General features: G+C 44.9%; 1 protein-coding gene across 3 annotated transcripts; it reads left to right on the top strand.

Annotated features, from left to right (window-relative positions):
- Positions 1-2,575: 2,575 nt before the first annotated feature.
- On the top strand, positions 2,576-14,864 carry AS3MT (arsenite methyltransferase). Of its 3 annotated transcripts, none has more exons than XM_083505103.1 (11): positions 2,576-2,879; positions 3,089-3,120; positions 4,445-4,572; positions 5,349-5,499; positions 6,142-6,278; positions 6,704-6,773; positions 7,289-7,370; positions 8,035-8,166; positions 8,735-8,877; positions 9,036-9,170; positions 14,653-14,864. In XM_083505103.1, coding segments are annotated over exons 1-11 (1,113 nt in total). In that variant the 5' UTR covers positions 2,576-2,878; the 3' UTR covers positions 14,755-14,864. The 3 variants fall into 3 exon arrangements, with proteins under 3 accessions (XP_083361229.1, XP_083361230.1, XP_083361231.1); XM_083505104.1 differs by having other exon boundaries at positions 2,581-2,879; positions 14,656-14,864; XM_083505105.1 differs by lacking the exon at positions 2,576-2,879 and having other exon boundaries at positions 3,089-3,177.
- Positions 14,865-16,798: the final 1,934 nt, after the last annotated feature.

Here is a 16,798-nt window from a genome sequence, read left to right as displayed (position 1 = left end):
GCTGCAATCCTGTGCACATTTATCTGGGAATACCGTAGTCCCCACTGAACACGTGGAACTTAACTTTTGTATTTATATGCATAGGATTATACTTTAAATTTATTTCCCCTTATTTCTTAATGCAGTTTTAGCTACATGAGTGTGAGCTGTTCTGAAACTACTTGAGTTTGTGTATTTCCTTTGCAGAAAGTGTTTGAAAGAGGTCCCTTAAGTCTGTACATCTGCTGTCAGTTTTGGCCTTGGGCTACATTCCTAAGCACTCACTGCTATTACGGGTCTTGATTAAGCAGCCTTGGCTTCATTATGTAATATCCTACAGAACCAGTAATCTATTCAGATATACAGCTGCAGATGTACATGCAATATCTTATTTATACAGTGCTGTGGCTTGAACCAATTTAAAGCCCATGGGAAACAGAACTGATCTAAAATACGTATTTAAAATATATTTGCATTTCCTTTTTGTTTGTATTTTCTTCAGAGAACGGTACTCATGCTTCATTGACAAATTGCAAAAAACTGAAGGAGCGAAGTATTTTGTACACAAAATCAGGCAATATATGTTACGATTGCTGTACCTCTTCCTCTTTTTGAACAAGAACCAGTTAAATACATATTTAGTACCAGTTAAATACATATCTGTGGATAAGAGTGATCCAATCACTGTATTTGCGACATTCAGACATGAGTGCTGTTACTTATTTCGCCAAAATGATGTCACCAATTCACAAGAAGGAAATATCAGCAGGCTTGGGTTTGCAGAATACAACAATTCTTTATATGAAAAAACCCTAATGGGGGAATCCTTCCCAAACAACCCAGTGAGGACTGAGCATGCTCAGTGGCTATGGAATGCTGGGATGGACAATGGAAAATGGCGTGAGAAGAGATTGAGTGGCTGGCTGCCATGAAAAGTGAACAGGAACACTCCACATTACAACAATTCATTGCAAGTCCAATTTACACTGTTCCAATGCTGACCCATTCCATTTTTACACAAAAATGAAATTGTTAAAAGCGGGGGGGGGGGGACTGTTTCAAAATTATTGTGATTGTTGTAAGATATATGTATGTATTTAGAAAAATATTTATATACTGCTAAATCGTAAAAAACCAAAGCAGTTGACAATAAAACATATAAACATTTAAAATCAAGCCACCAGCTTACTATTGCATCTGGTAAGTATAATCAGTTTGGGAAGGAGAAGTTCCTGCATATCAATGGATGGTTTAAAATATAGTCAAATCTTGGTTGTTGAATATCTCAGCTGCCAAATGTTTCAGGAGCTGAAAGCCAACAACTTGGAAGTGACTGCTTCTGTTTTCGAACGTGCCTTAGAAGCCAAACGCATTTCTCATTTTCCCCCAATTAGATTTGCCAGCTGCCCTTTGATCCTCTGTTTTTGAATGTTTCAGAAGTCAAACGGACTTCCGGAACGGATTACGTTTGAAAACCGAGGTTCCACTGTATACTCTTTCTTTATTTACTCTGCAAGAGAGCATGTTGAGGAATATTTTTTCCAATGGCTCTCTTGACCTCACTAGTGTGTGGTTTGTAGGCAAGGATGAAAATCAGTGGGTCAAGGGTCTGTACAGTTGGCCTTAAACAGAAGACCAGCAAGGAAGTTAGGCTATGTAAGTTAGGTTATGTAAACTGAGCGTTAGAAACTGCCCTACTCCCAAATTTAATGTGAATTGTCTTGTATTTCCAGAGGAGTAGCCATGGTAGTTCTATGCAGCAAAGGCAACAAAAAGCCTCGCGACGCCTCGCTATCTGCAACTCAGAATAACACTTAATGATGTGATGAAGTAGAATGAGGCTCTCAAAAGCTTATCCTGTAATAATTTTTTTAGTCTGTAACTTTGATACAGTATTTGATATAGGCAAACTATTGGCCCTCATAATCTAAGCCAGCTTCCTTTTTCAAGACTGGTAGCCATGATGACTACAATGCAACAGCTACAGAAGCAGCGTGTCCATGAATACCAGCTGCTGGGAGGAAGGCGCCTTCCAGGAGTGGCAGCAGCTCTAGGGTGTCAGGCGGGGGAGATGCTAGGGATTGAATTTGGCACCTCCTGCATACAAGGCAGATGTTCTGCTTGGAAGCTTCTCAGGGGCATCTCCTTAGATGCTGTGGGAAACAGGACGCTGGACCAACGGACTTTGGGTCTGATCCAGGGCTAGATTTAGGTTTGATGAGGCCCTAAGCTACTGAAGGTATTGGGGCCCTTTATATGTCCAGCTGTCCTTTGTCAACAACGAATTGTTGCTGTTTTTTTGTGTTGAATATATGCTATATATGGACCTATTATGAAACTAATAGGTATCTAAAGCCATTTGCACATAACAAATAGGAGCCTACACAACACAAAACACTGTTGCTGTATGTAGGTTTTATTTGTTTTTTATCTTATATTTTGGAAATGTACATCTAGGGTTTTTCCCCCTTTAATTTTTTTCGGGGCTCCCAAGAGAGTGGGGCCGTAAGCTATACAGTAGCTTGTTTAGCTTATACGTAAATCCGGCACTGGGGGGGTTCCTAAATTTCCCAGATTCGTGAGTGGCGTGAAAACAGAACGGGGCCGCAGACTGCGAAGCAAAGCCTTCGAAGCCTCTAATTCCAGCGAGGGCTTCTCCCGCGGTCTCTCGTCCTCTTCGGAAGCCACGAGACGACCGTCTGTACAGAGGAATAGCCGCGAGGCGCCGCCTCTTGGCCCTGCGACCTCTGTAGAAACAAGCCACATCTACTTCCTGTAACACAATCCAATCGCTCCTCCTCCAATCGTGGTCGAAGGAGCTCTGGCTGATCCTCGTTGTTCCGACGCTTGCGTCGCCCGGGGCTTCGCTGTGGGATCCAGAGCTCGAGGCGTCGCTCTGAGTAAGCTTTGCTGCTGCTTTCTTCTCACGGGGCAGCATGGGGGCTCGTGAGTCAGCGAGGAGGAGACCCGCCTAGAGTCCGTCTTTGGGGTTGAGTTCCCCTTTGGTGAAGGGCTACATTTGGCTCTGGTAATCCGCTGCATAGCGGAGTGTTACGTCTGCAGCTCCCCGAGTTTACACGGTGTGCTGACCTTTTCCTTTTCTTAACAGTGGCTGCGGAGCGGATATATACAGAAGTCCAGGTGAGGTAGTTTGATGCCGAGATCTTGACGTATCCTTCCTTCACCATGATCCCAATGGTCTGTTTCACATTAATGCACATTATATACACTTAATCTTGGCCTTATGATATAACATTTATATACACAATTCTTGCCCACTTAGAACGAAGCCTTTCCATGTCTAATTTTTCTCATTCCTCGCCTCTGATCCATGGCTGCTTATCTCAGCGTTGTCGTCATATATTCTCATTTATCCAGCCTGGCGACTGTGTCCAGTATTACTCAATCAGCCAATCACCTTTTTTCCAACCCCTCATGAAAACAGTGTTTAAAACAGTACAAATTACTATTGAAATGGATTTTGGGTCAAATTTCGTAGATTTTAACACTCTGATTAAATAAGCCCATTCCAAATTATCAAAGGCTTAAAGAGTCTCTAAAGACAGAACAGCCCAATGTACTTTACATTATTTGGAAATAATAAATTAAATTTAATGATTTTCTACTAAAAACAGTCACCATGAATAGAAACGTTTGTAGAGTCTGCTTAGATTATATCCTGGAGCCATCACAGAAGAGGCCTTATCTTTTGTGCCAGTTGACATATGGGATGGGGGGGGGGGCTCCTGCTATGGTATTGATGAGGGTCCTCCCCAAATAGGACATTGCACACTGACTGTGGTGGACATTCTTCCTCTGTTGCCACAACTGTTTTGATGCTCTGCCATCCACCAGGCCCTGGTCCTACTCCAGTGGCAGATGGTCAAAAGTGCTTTTAAATGGAAGCTAAGATTGGCTCCCATCCTACCTACCCTCTTTGTCCCCATGAACCAGAGCATGCCTGGGAAATTTCTTTTTAAAGCTTCTCCTTCTTAATGTCCATGGAGTTTTCATGGCAAAAATACTGGAGTGGGTTGCCAGTTCCTTCTCAAGGTGGATCACATTTAGTCTAAACTCTCGGCTATGACCTGTCCGTCTTGGGTGGCCCTGCATGGCATAGCTCATAGCTTCTTGGAGTTATTCAAGCCCCTTCGCCACGACAAGGGGACCTACCCTCTTAAATTACCTCAGATGCCATGCCCTGGCACATAGATCTGTCAAATCAATAGATTTGGTGCCACCCACCATGGGAAAGCACCTAGGATCCCAGCAGGGAATGTAGTGGCCTGGCTGGGTTGAGCCAGACTTCTGGGGGACCCTGTCAAGCCCATTGGGCCCTCAGCCAGTGCCTGTCTTGGCCAACTGCTGGTGCCAGACATACCTGCCTTCATCATTTGTGTTTCAACCATTCTTTATAAGCTACAAACGTGTTGTATATACCGATAATTTCTGTTTCTCTTTTTAGGATTACTATGGCAAAGAGTTAAAGAAAAAAGAAGACCTAAAAACCAATGCCTGTTGTACTGTAGCAAGGCCTTTGCCCACTTTCGCCAGAGAAGCCCTACAATGTGTGCATGAGGAGGTTTCGGCAAAGTACAGTATTGTTTTATTGAGTGAACTTTGATCTCATGAGTTATTGCCCATTGCATTATGGAAAGTGGGGAGGAGATCTAATTTCCCCCTCATCCTTATTTAACCTTTTCCCTCTGCGCCATATCAAGTATAAAATCAAACCAAAAGATTAGGGCAGGTCATTTAACTGGCAGATTAAGCAAGTAAAGCTTTTAGTTGATTAATCAGTGAGGGTGAATTTTGATCAGTCAGTGTAAAAGGTAGGCTGAATCTAAACAAAATAATAATAAAATGAGAATAATATGTGTGATTAGGGAAGAACTTGTAGATCTTGCAGTGCAATCCCATACACTGTTGCGCAGAAATAAATTCTGCTATATTTAGTGCAATTTACTCCCTAGTAAGTGTGTTTAGGGTTGCAGCCTGTACTCATTTATGTAGGAGTAAGCCTCATTGAACTTGATAGCGCTTTTTTGAGCAGACATGCCTGGGATTGTGCTGTTAAATTGCAAGGTTCATAGGCCAACTATTGTTTTTCTATGTCATTCATTGTATTTGTTTTAATTTGTCTGAATATGTAATAATGTGGTGACTAACCCATGCAGTGATTTAAAAACCGAACTATTCAGCAGTGGCAGACGTGTTCAAGAACAGCAGGTGCCAACACAACAGTTGTATTTATCTGATGAACTGCTCCTTGGTGAGGATTGGCTCATCTCACTGCTGATCTGGACCACCCACTTGTCTCCATCAAAATGTGTTTCACTTTCGCATTGCTTTATCCTTTGTTCCCTTAGGTATTATGGTTGTGGCCTGGTGATCCCAGAATGCCTAGAAGACTGCTGGATTTTGGATTTGGGCTGTGGGAGTGGAAGAGACTGTTATATGCTCAGTAAGATGGTTGGGGAGAATGGACATGTGACCGGGGTAGACATGACTGAATCCCAGGTAAGAGGTTGTTCTTTGCGTGCTGATTCAAGACTGTCATGTTTACCTTCAGATTGCTAAATGGAGGGCATAACTGTTGAAACTCCTTGGCATGCAGCTTCCTTCATGACCTACCTTTTTCACACAAGCTCCCATTCTGGCATCTCACCCATGTGCAGCCTCCTCGTTTGCAGTCCTTAACCTAGGTGGTCACCAGCCTTTTTGCACTCCTGGACACCTTTGCAAACTAGAAAAACTCTCTTAGGCACCACACACACACTACACCTAAGCAAGACAAATACAACCTCTCAAACCTAATTTCAGTGGGGTGGGGAGACCCTTTGGGTGCTAGGAAGGTCTCTGTGGGCACCCAGGAAGGATGCTGGGAAATACTTTTACTACTATATGCAATTTGGAACATGTACAGCAAGTCCAACTGGAATGAAATCATGCGTAGACTGATATCACATCTGGGGATGGCAGGAGGATGAAGAGCAAGCTGGTATTCTGGCATAAGGAGAGTAGGTGGGATGGGTTTAATGGCAGAACATATAAGCAAAGGTATATTAAAGCTGCTCTGTGTGTGATTAGCACTGCTTTATCCTGCACATATACTTCTGTACTGAATTTCTATCTTTTACATCCTTGCTTTCCTTCCATCAGGTGGAAGTGGCGAAGAAGCATATCGATTATCATATGAACAAATTTGGCTACCGGAAGCCCAATGTAAACTTTATCCAGGGCTACATGGAGAAACTGGGTGAAGCAGGCTTGAAGGACGAAAGCTATAACCTTGTAATGTAGGTCCTTTTTCTAGCCCCTTCCTCTGCAAGCAGATAGGCTGGAAACCGGGGGGTTATATTTGAGTTTCTGGATTTAGCACTGCATGCCATATTCCACGCTGTGCTGCGATTGAGTCTTTGTGGCTATCAGTAGCACCTACGTGAAGTGTGTTTGCCCCATATGTTGCCATCATTTCAGATGTAGTCTGGAAATATTTCTGTTCACTGAGGCATTTAGAACTTGGAGGGAGGGAGGGTGTGCAGTGGCTTGGAAATGGCTGTTTATATACACAAACTTGGTTTTAGTTGTTTTAACAGTTTTGCAACATTTTTAATAACGACGTGTCATTTATGATGATGCACAGTTGCTCTGGGTTCCTTCAGGTGGAAGAGCAGGAGAACAAATAAATCAAATAAATAAGTTGGCTTTATCTCTTGTTTAGCTCCAACTGTGTGGTCAATCTTTCCCCTGATAAAAGAGCTGTCCTGCATGAAGCTTATCGAGTGTTAAAGGTAAACACTGGGCTGGTTGCATAAGGCATGTCAGGCAAACTAAGGCCAACAGGGAGGACTCTGAGTGAAAAGGAGAATTTTCTTCTGCACGTAGTTCTGCCCAGGTGTACACTAAGGAATAGGGGGGAAGTGTAATTGGAGTTGAGTGTTCAAACTCCTGGAATAGGAGAACCTATGCAGATCAGCATCTAGAAAGAAATCCCTGGAAAATCAAAGACTTTAGAGGGAAAAGATATGTCCGGTCTCCATTTGGGTTGTTTCTCCTCAATGTTCTTGAGTTTCCAGCCACTGCTGGGCCCTGTTTATAGAAACAAAGGGAGGAGGAGGATTGAATTTACCTAGTAGGAATGGGTTGCCTCCCCAAGATTAGTTTACATGGTTGAATTGCTTTCCCTTTGAAGACACAACACATCCATAGCAAGCAACCAAACTGGCAGCAAACAGTGGCTCTCTTTTGCCTATCAAACCGTGGAAACAGTAATTATTTGTTTCCTTCTTGTTACCTGCTCTTTCAGGCAGGTGGGGAGATGTATTTCAGTGATGTCTATGCCAACTGTGACCTGCCACAGGAAACCAGGAACCATAAAGTCTTGTGGGGTGAGTGAATTATTCTCTTCTTCCCACACCCAGTTGAGAAACGGTAGCCAGCATTGCATCTTCCTGTCAGATATACCATTTTAAGATTGCTTCAAATATGTAACCCATTTTTTCCCCATAGGCCAATGTCTTTCAATACCACACAGGCCTTAGGAGTAGCAGAAATGATCAGAGCTCATTAAAACATTCCAGCTGGGCAGAAGCACTCCATGAGGGTGCAGAGCATGGCTGTGGGTGGGATACAGTCTCATGGGATACAGTCTCCCAAGGGCCTGATAGAGAGCGATGCAGGGCCATGTTCAGTTCCCAAACCTGAAGTTCTCCAGCCCAGCTCTAACTTACGGGATCTTCTGGGTGCCCCCAGCATAGAACCAATGATCAGTTTTATGGATGAGATCCTTGGAGAAGCCTGCTGCCATGTGTAAGGTTCTGTGGATTGGGGCAACAATCCTACGCTGATACTACAGAAGGGGTGGGAACCTTCAGTGTGGAGGCCAGTCTTGGCCTGTGAGATTATTTTCCCCCAAACAACTCATCAGCTGATGGCCCTTGTGGTGTCAGCTGATGGTTGGGTGGATAGGGTTAAATCCTGCATTAATTAGCTGCATGTACCTGTTCCCATGCTATCTGGAAATGATCACTTTTGTCATCCTACCATTTGTAGGTGAGTGCCTAGGGGGAGCCCTGTGGTGGAAGGATCTGTACAAAATTGCTGAGGAAGTTGGATTCTTGCCACCTCGGTTGGTTGCTGCCTCTCGAATAACCCTTGCTAACAAGGAGCTGGAAAATGCCGTGGGTAAGAGTACTATTTTTCACCCTTAGTCAGCCTCCTCGTTCGACTTTCAGTGTCATTTCAGTCTAGATTGCCCCTCCTCCTTGCCCTTTCTTTTTTTTTTTTGGCAAATAAAAGCTGTTGGGAGATCAGATTGTGGCTCTCCTGCTATACATGTCATTTGGCCCTAAGTCAGGGTTAATTAATTTTAGATGCGTGAGACTTAGGGGCATGTTCCTGATGCACACCTTGGCTGCCTGGTTAAATGGTTAGCAGTATTCCTATCTTTTCTTTACCTGCATACATAGCTTCGAGGAAAGTGGGACAAGGAATAAAATTTGCTAACCTGAGAATTCTTGCTTGCAAAAATATTTTGTGAATATTTTGGTCTCTGAATCCACAGGCATGTACATCTTTGGAGGAGGGAGGAATCCAGGTTCATAAAACACAGCTAGTATTGTAGTTGACGAGAGACCCTGAAAATTACCTACCTGGCTTCCCCTCCCCATGCGTCTGGTAGCCCACATCTGAGGTGGGAATTGTACTGGGACATTGCTCAGGAGTGACACAAGCCCCTCCACTTTGATTATAGGTGACTTCCAGTTTGTTTCTGCTACTTTTCGCCTCTTCAAGATCCCCAAGGATGGGTCAGCTCAGTGGTGTGAAGCGATTTACAAAGGAGGAATCCCTGGGCATGAGAAGGAACTAGAGCTTGACATTAACTACAGGTTCAAGGTACAAGCCTGATGAGGCATTGGGGTTGAAGTGAAAGAGGGCTGTAGCCAACAGAAGGTAAATATAATAAGCCCTTGCCTATACATACCCATCTGGCCTGTTTATTGTTTGTTAATTGTGATGTGTCTTGCATTCACCCTCTTCCCCTCCTTTCTCAGCAAGGAGAAGTGGTGGATGTGGATGAGGAGACAGCAGCTATTCTACAGAACTCAAGATTTTCTAGGAAATTCCTGATCCATCCAGTGGGGCAGAAGGTCTCATCCCCAGAAGGCTATATTCCTGGGAAGCAAAAGGTTGGTTAGACCCTAAAGCAATACTAATAGAGCATTATTGTTTCCTAAGTCATTTGTGGTTTTAAACACTAGCATGAGCACCTTAAATTAAGCACAGAAATGAACTGGCAACCAATGCAACTGTTTTAAAGCACGGGTTGTATGAGCTTGAAATGGAACCCTGAATAGTAATCCGGTGGGTGCATTTTGGGTCTGTTGAAGTTTCTGAGTTGCCCTCAAGGACAGCACATTGCAATAATCCAATCTGGATTAACGCCTACTGAGCCTTATGCCAGACTAGTGATTTTTACTTTACAATGAAATTATAAAAGGAAATTTCTATTCTTAGGATAGTGATAAAACTACCACACTCCTCATAAGCATGAGCTGCAGAGTTTATTTACATCTCTGCAGATTTCCAGAGTCTTTTTTCCCATGGAAGTGTGGACTGTCAGTGGGAGTTGCAGTTCTGCAGAAATGAGATGGACTGAAAGGGAGGTTTTCACACTTCAGTAACATCTACTGTTCAGACCTGCCCTTCCCCCCCCCCCCCCCGAGGTCTGCTGCAGACTTCTTCAAGTCTTGCTCCTGTAGATGAGCAAACTGTGATAGTACTAGGGAAAATGTGTTTGCCAAGTTTAGTTCATTTTGGGGCTTAATCCAAGGTGCTCACACTGGCGTGGTGCAAAGAGAAAAACAAGTGAGGGCTCTTGTATGCCATTTCTGAGCTTCAAAAGCTCCATGTGACAATCGACACAAAATCCTGTCCCTCCATTTGAGTTAGAGATTGAGGGTCAGTTTGGCAACCAGAAGTTTTAGCTGGCTAGCAGTGCCAGACAAAACTTGTAAATTCCTCTGCAGTGGTGTCCAAACTTTTTTCAATGAGGGCCAGATTTGATGAAGTGAAGGGCCGTGGGGGCCGACCAAAGTTGTTGAGCTTTTTTTTTGGATTTAACCCAGGAAATAAACTGTCACAGGGGCCAGATTAACCCAAACGGCAGGCCGGATTAGGCCCCCGAAATGGACTTTGGACATGCCTACTCTATAGTCACATCCACACCATACATTTAAAGCACATGGCTTCCCCCAAAGAATCTTGGGAACTTTAGTTTGTTAAGGGTGCTGGGAATAATAGCTCTGTAAGGGAACTACAGTTCCTGGTATTCTTTGGGGGAAAGCCATGACTCTTAAAGTGGTATAAATATGCTTTAGATGTGTAGTGTGGATACGACCTGTGTGCATGTAAATTATGTTGAAATGTGCTTCGTCCAGACTGAATAGCTATGTTGATCCTCCCAGAATTAGATTTGGGGTCTCTGGCATCAACTACAAATTGCTACTTATCTCAGTAGATACATTCCAGCAGAGTCTGTGAAGCCATTCCAGCCTTGAAATTAACGCATAGACCGTTCAGAAAAGATGACGCGAACAAGCCCTGCATTAATCTGGAGTCACACCTGTGTAATTTGCACAGTGCATGTACACTGAGACTTAAAATGATTGCCTGCAGAAAGGGAGCCCTTTTGAGCAGTGCGGCACGTTGCAGCGGCAGATGAAAGGATGACTAGTGCTTTGGATTCCCCAGGGGCTTCTTTGTACATCCAGCATGCTTAACTGAATCTTAAGCCTTACCCTCCGGCCCTGACCCTATTTTGGAGCTGGTCTATCTATAAGAAGCCTATTCCCTCCTCCCAATTCATCTGATGAAGGCAAACAGCTGTGTGTCCTAGAAAGGATAACCTTTTGCTTATTGGCGTATGGAAGAGGGAGGATGAGGGCACGAGAGGCATTTCTTAGATAAGCAGCAAAGTCCAAGGGGAGGTTTGCAGTCAGGTGCTTTAGGCTTAACTCCACTCCCAGCAGAAACAACTAAGTTTGGTTTCTGTAATAAAGGTTCTGTGTCATCACTGCAATGTAACCCAAGCTTATATATCACACCATAGAATTTCTAAGTCAGGATTGGATTAACCAGCAAGTCCAAAGCCAGTTCTTGGTTACTTTCCCCCAATATCCTGCCTCTTGCTGTAAGCACTGGAAAATGTATGCTTTTTTCAGTCCAAGGATTAAAATCCTGTTTTGGAAGAAACAATGCAAGGATAGACTCTGCTATGCTTAGGACAGGTTTCTTCTCATGTGTGGATGAAAGGATTTAGGTCAACAAAATACCAAGGTCAGGGGCAGCCTAAGCAAGATATTTTGCTGCTTGAGGCAGAGCTGTAAATGGTGCCCCCTTGCTCACACATCAAGGTACATGTTACCCAAGGCTGGTCACATTATTTGGGCACCTGGGGCAGAAGATCCCACAAGGGCTTCTCCTTCTCCCTGGTTGTGAAAATACAACAATAATATATTAAATAATTGTCAATTTCCTGCCGTCACATGATACTCAGAATTAGCTGCTTTTGCCTGCAGACACACCATCCCTAATGCTAGGGCTGGTTTTGTTGTCTGTGTGTGACCTACATTGAAATCCCAAAGCTGCATGTGTTTATGGATGACATTTTAAAAATTAGGTTGTAGGTTGTGGTATTTGTGTGTGTGCATGCACACCCACACATACCGTATTTTTCGCTCGATAACACGCACCCGACCATAACACGCATGTAGTTTTTAGAGGAGGAAAACAAGAAAAAAAAATATTCTAAACGAAACAGTGGATGTATGATTTTTCTGGTTCATGCTGTGGCCACAGACATGTGATCTGACGGTGAGTTTGGGGTAGCCCAATGCAAAAATCCTGAGGATCCATGTGGATCCATGTTTGTAACCACGTTTTTGCACCACTGCGGCCCCAGGCAACAGTGGGTGCGTGATTTTTTTGGTGCAAACTGTAGCCATGGACATGCTATGTGATCTGATGATGAATTTGGGGTGACCCAGTGCAAAAATCCTGAGGATCCATGTGGATCTGTGCTTTGTAACCACGTTTAAAGTGGGGAGGGAAGGAAAAGCACTCAAGGGACAAGGAGCATGCGTGGAGCAGGCTCTGCTTCTCTCCCTCCTTAGCGAGCTGAAAAACTTTGCTGAAGGGACAGAGAGCCTGCTTGCTTTAAAGGAGCCTACCGGACAGGAGCCGCTTACACGAGTGTAAGCGGCTCCTGTCTGCTAGGCTCCTTTAAAGCAAGCAGACTCTGTTTCTCTCCCTCCTCCCCCCCCCTTAGTGAGCTGAAAATCTTTCCTGCTATTTCCAGCAAAGCGGGAGAAGAGCCGCTGAATGGGGAGGAGAGAGACAGAGAGCCTGCTTGCTTTAAAGGAGCCAACCGGACAGGAGCCGCTTACACTCGTGTAAGCAGCTCCTCTCCCCTCCCGCTTTGCTCCTTTAAAGAAGCAGGCACTCAGTCCCTCTCTCCTCCCCACTCAGCGGCTCTTCTCCCGCTGGAAACCACGGAGGAGGGAAGCATTCGCTCCGTAACATGCACGGACATTTCCCCTTACTTTCTAGGAGGAAAAAAGTGCGTGTTATGGAGCGAAAACTACGGTACTTGTTTGTTAATTATTTATTGGTTTTGTATCTTACTTTTCTCTCTAAGAAGCTCAGGGTGGTCCTCCCCCTTTTAATCCCCACAACCACCCTGTGAGGTAGGTTAGCCTAAGGGACGGTGACTGGCCCAGAGTCCCTCAATGAGCTTAATGGTCAAGTGGGGATTGGCATCCTGCTCTCCCACGTTCTAGTCCAGGGGTCCTCAAACGTTTTCAGCAGGGGGCCGGTTCACTGTCCCTCAGACCTTGTGGGGGGCTGGACTATATTTTAGAAAAAAATATGAACCGCCACGGGGGGGGGGGGAGGGCAGGGAGGAAGAAGAAAAAGCCGGAGCCGGGAGCCCCCTCAGTCACAATCCCCACTGTGGGAGGAGGGCCCAAGCGCTGCCGCCGCCTTGCCGGTCACGACTTCCCGCCGGCCCCCTCGCAGCTCCCTCCCCCTTTCTCAGGCCTCGCCAATGCCGCAGGCCTCAGCCTGGGCAGGGACAGCAGTTGCTGCCGCTGCAGAACTTGCCCCATCCTGGCCCGCTGGTCCAGGCTGAAGAGGAAGGCGCCCAGGCAGAGAGAAAGAGGGCTCTGGCCCAGTGCCTCCGAAGCAGGTGGGCGGCAGGGAGTGAAGGGAGAACGGCTGCCTCTGGGGTCGGGAGGTCCACTGTCGGGGCTCAGAGACCCCACCTCCTCCTCTGCCTTCCCTCAGCTGGGAAGCAGCGACTCACCCGGATCCTGTCCCTTGGGCTGAGCTCTTCGGCACGGGGCGAGAGCGACGACCAGAGCAGCAGCAGCCCCAGGCAGGAGCCGAGCAGCAGCACCGCACGCAAGAGAAAGCCCAGCTTCAGCTGCATCCTCAGCGCCAGCCCCACAAGCTCGCCGAAGCCGCGACTGACGAAGCCGCCGACCCCCTCACTGCTCCCTCCTGCGCCACTCTGTGCTCAGCTCCCCATTGCTGTGGGAGCCATGGGCAACTGCGTGTCGGCCGCGGCTCAACGAATGAAAGGCTGCATCAGAGTTTACCTCAGCGTGGCACGGGGACTGATTGGTCAGTCCCTGTGCCATGCTGAGGTAAACTCCAACATGGCTTGTCATTTATTGAGCTGCTGCGTGTCGGCAGTGGCTCTACAAATGAAAGGCTGCGACAAGAGTTTACCTCAGTGCGGTGGGGGAACTGACTACTCAGTCCCCGCGCCGCTGAAAAACTGTGTCGCAGATGCTGGCCTCAGACACTTGGTGGGGGTTTTCAAATGGCCGTGTGGGCCAGATTCACGACCCTTTCAGGCCACATCCAGCCCCTGGACCGTAGTTTGCCGACCCCTGTTCTAAATCAACACTAAGGGAGGCAGCATAGCAGTGCCCAGGAGGAGAGTCACTCCAAGGCATCTATCCATGTTTAGTGATAGGACGGTTAATTCCCCTTGAATGAGATAATGACTTTCACGCAAAAGAACCAGAAATTGCAGTTTTTATCGGGCACAGATGGTGCAAGGACAAAGCATACGATGTGATTATCCTGTTCAAAGGGAGCTCCTCTAAGAATGAGCTAGTGCAGACATACTTCCAAACTAAGTGGCCAGTCAAAGCAATAGCCTGTTGTCAAAATCCTTTGAACTCATTCATTCATTATCTCTGTGCTATACTTCATTTTCTTTTGCGTATCTATAGCATATAGCCTTGTGGCTTTATCTGTACCTACTCTAAATACCACAAACAATGAGGAAAGACCTTGAGGCCTTCCTTTTGGTTTTACCTCTTTTGGAAGTGAAATTCGGAACTGATTTTGCCCTTGAAAGACACCATGCGCATGAGTTCAAAAGTATTTTGTTGCACTCCTTGGTGAACTGCTTGCAGTGATCCCTCTTGTATGCAGTTTGAATCAGTAGAACTGAATTTTTAGAAGCACTAAGTTTGCAGTACTTAAAGTAAAAAGAAACAGTGAAAACATGCCCTTTCTAGCTTAGGTAACACAGATCCTCATCGCCTTTTTCACTTTGACCCTGTTTTGTTTTTGCTTGTATTTATTTTTTTTAAGCAGGAGAAACTCAGGGATCCATTTAAGTTAGTGGAGCAGATGGAGCCAAATGTCCCTGCACAAAATCCCTCAGGATGCTGTGGAGCCAAATCATGCTGCTGAACCTTTCAGTGTAAAATCAAGAGTCTGAAAAGCTACAGTGGAATAAATCCAAAAATGAAAAGCAAGAAGAGAGATTGCGGTCAGAGTAAAGGAATAAATTATGGCATTTAGATGCTCTGCTGTGTTGGTGTATATTGTCTCAAGAGTGAAAATATCTTTTCTTAAAGCATTGGTGGGAAACCAGATGTGGCTGGACTATAATGGTTATCATTCCTGACCATTTATTTAAGGAATTAATACACTGTGGTTTGTTTTTTTTAAGAAATCCACCGTAAAGCGGATTACAATATTTTTGAACACAAATAAATTCCATAAAACTGTTAAAAATCCATAGTTAGCAACAATAATAACATTAAAATCACCAGCATAAAACAATAACCATAAACTACCCTCATTCATACTTCCTCAGATTGCTATTGAGCTATTGAGAAAAAGCTATTGAGAAAAAAATAGGTTGTTAAGGCCTTCTTTAAAAAAAATATAAAAAATCCTTCCAGTAGCACCTTAAAGACCAACTAAGTTAGTTCTTGGTATGAGCTTTCGTGTGCATGCACACTTCTTCAGATACACTGAAACAGAAGTTGCCAGATCCTTCTATATAGTGAGATTTTTTTTATTTTGACTATGGCAGACCAACACGGCTACCTATCTGTAACTTTTAAAAAAATGTGAGAGATGGGGCTTGCCTATTCTCAAGAGCCTTCTAGAATTGAATTCCAAAATTGTGGAGCCACCACTGAGAAGGCCCTATTATGCAACCTGGCAGTCTAATTGCTTTTACTGGTGAGTATGCTGGCTGGGGCTGATGGAAGTGTAGTCCAACAACATATGGTGATCCACAGGTTCACTATCCCTGCCTTAAAGAACTGCCAAAGATCCAGCAGGAAGAGAGTAGTGGCTTATCACATGTGAGAGGTAGCAATACTGTTGCTTGGGACACTGAATCAAATCCTCTGTAAGTGAAGGGTACTGTTCTGTATCTCAGACTCTTTCCTTGTACTCACAATACTCTTGAATGGCGTCATTGGGAAGTGGACACCCATAAACTTGATCTTTTAGAAGGGGTTATACAGGGGTTATATATATATTAAATAATCTCCCTATGCTCTGTTACAGCTAGCTTTGTCCTCTTTCTAAACTGTAGGGAGCTGCTGAGCTGACAAAACAGGAGCTACAGATAGCGATAGATCATTGTAGGCTTCAGCATTAGGACTTTGAACCAACATATTTCTAAACTCGATCTGTATGAACTGAGATAACTGTGGCAGGGTTTGATTAAACAAGCACTAGGAGAAAAGGCATTCAAAAAGGTATGTAGTATGAACACTAGGGGGAGCTGTAAGGCTTTTGAATGTTGAACTGAATTTAGAATTCCAAGGTGAACAGGGACTGTACTTTGCAAATTCCTATAATGAGTTTTGTACCCTTTTATTGGGGGGGGGGGAGAGAGAGAGAGAGAATAATGAATGTTGCAGTTTAGCACTAAATTATGGAACCAAAAGTGTAGGCAGATAGTTCTGGGGGCCACTGACAGGTCTTGTTCAAGATGGTGTCAAACACACATATTGCCTGCAGGGCAATCTAGACCAGTTGCTCTAGGAATAGGGCCAGCAAACTTTTTCAGCAGCGGGCCGGTCCACTGTCCCTCAGACCTTGTGGGGGGGGCCGGACTATATTTGGGGGGGGGATGAACAAATTCCTATGCCCCACAAATATCTCAGAGATGCATTTTAAATAAAAGCACACATTCTACTCATGGAAAAAAACACTGATTCCTGGACCATCCGTGGGCCAGATTTAGAAGGCAATTGGGCCAGATCCGGCCCCCAGGGCTTAGTTTGCCTACCCATGCATTTAGGAAGACCCCCTCTTGGAGATGCCCCCTTCCACAAAAAACCAACTGGATATATATATCCCTCCCCTAGTGGGAGGCCCAGCAACTTCCAGAATAATCAAGTGATAATGCTGACATCAGGTTGCTGCCAGGAAACATCCTTCTTGGTTTTCATTTTGGTTCCTCCTCTTTGGGAATATCCAATGCGAA

The sequence above is a fragment of the Podarcis liolepis genome, assembly GCF_965112155.1.
Source record: "Podarcis liolepis genome assembly, chromosome: 5".
In the NCBI taxonomy this organism is placed as follows: Eukaryota; Metazoa; Chordata; class Lepidosauria; order Squamata; family Lacertidae; genus Podarcis; species Podarcis liolepis.
Note: the sequence above shows the minus strand (reverse complement) of the source record. Positions and strands in the feature narration are given on the sequence as shown.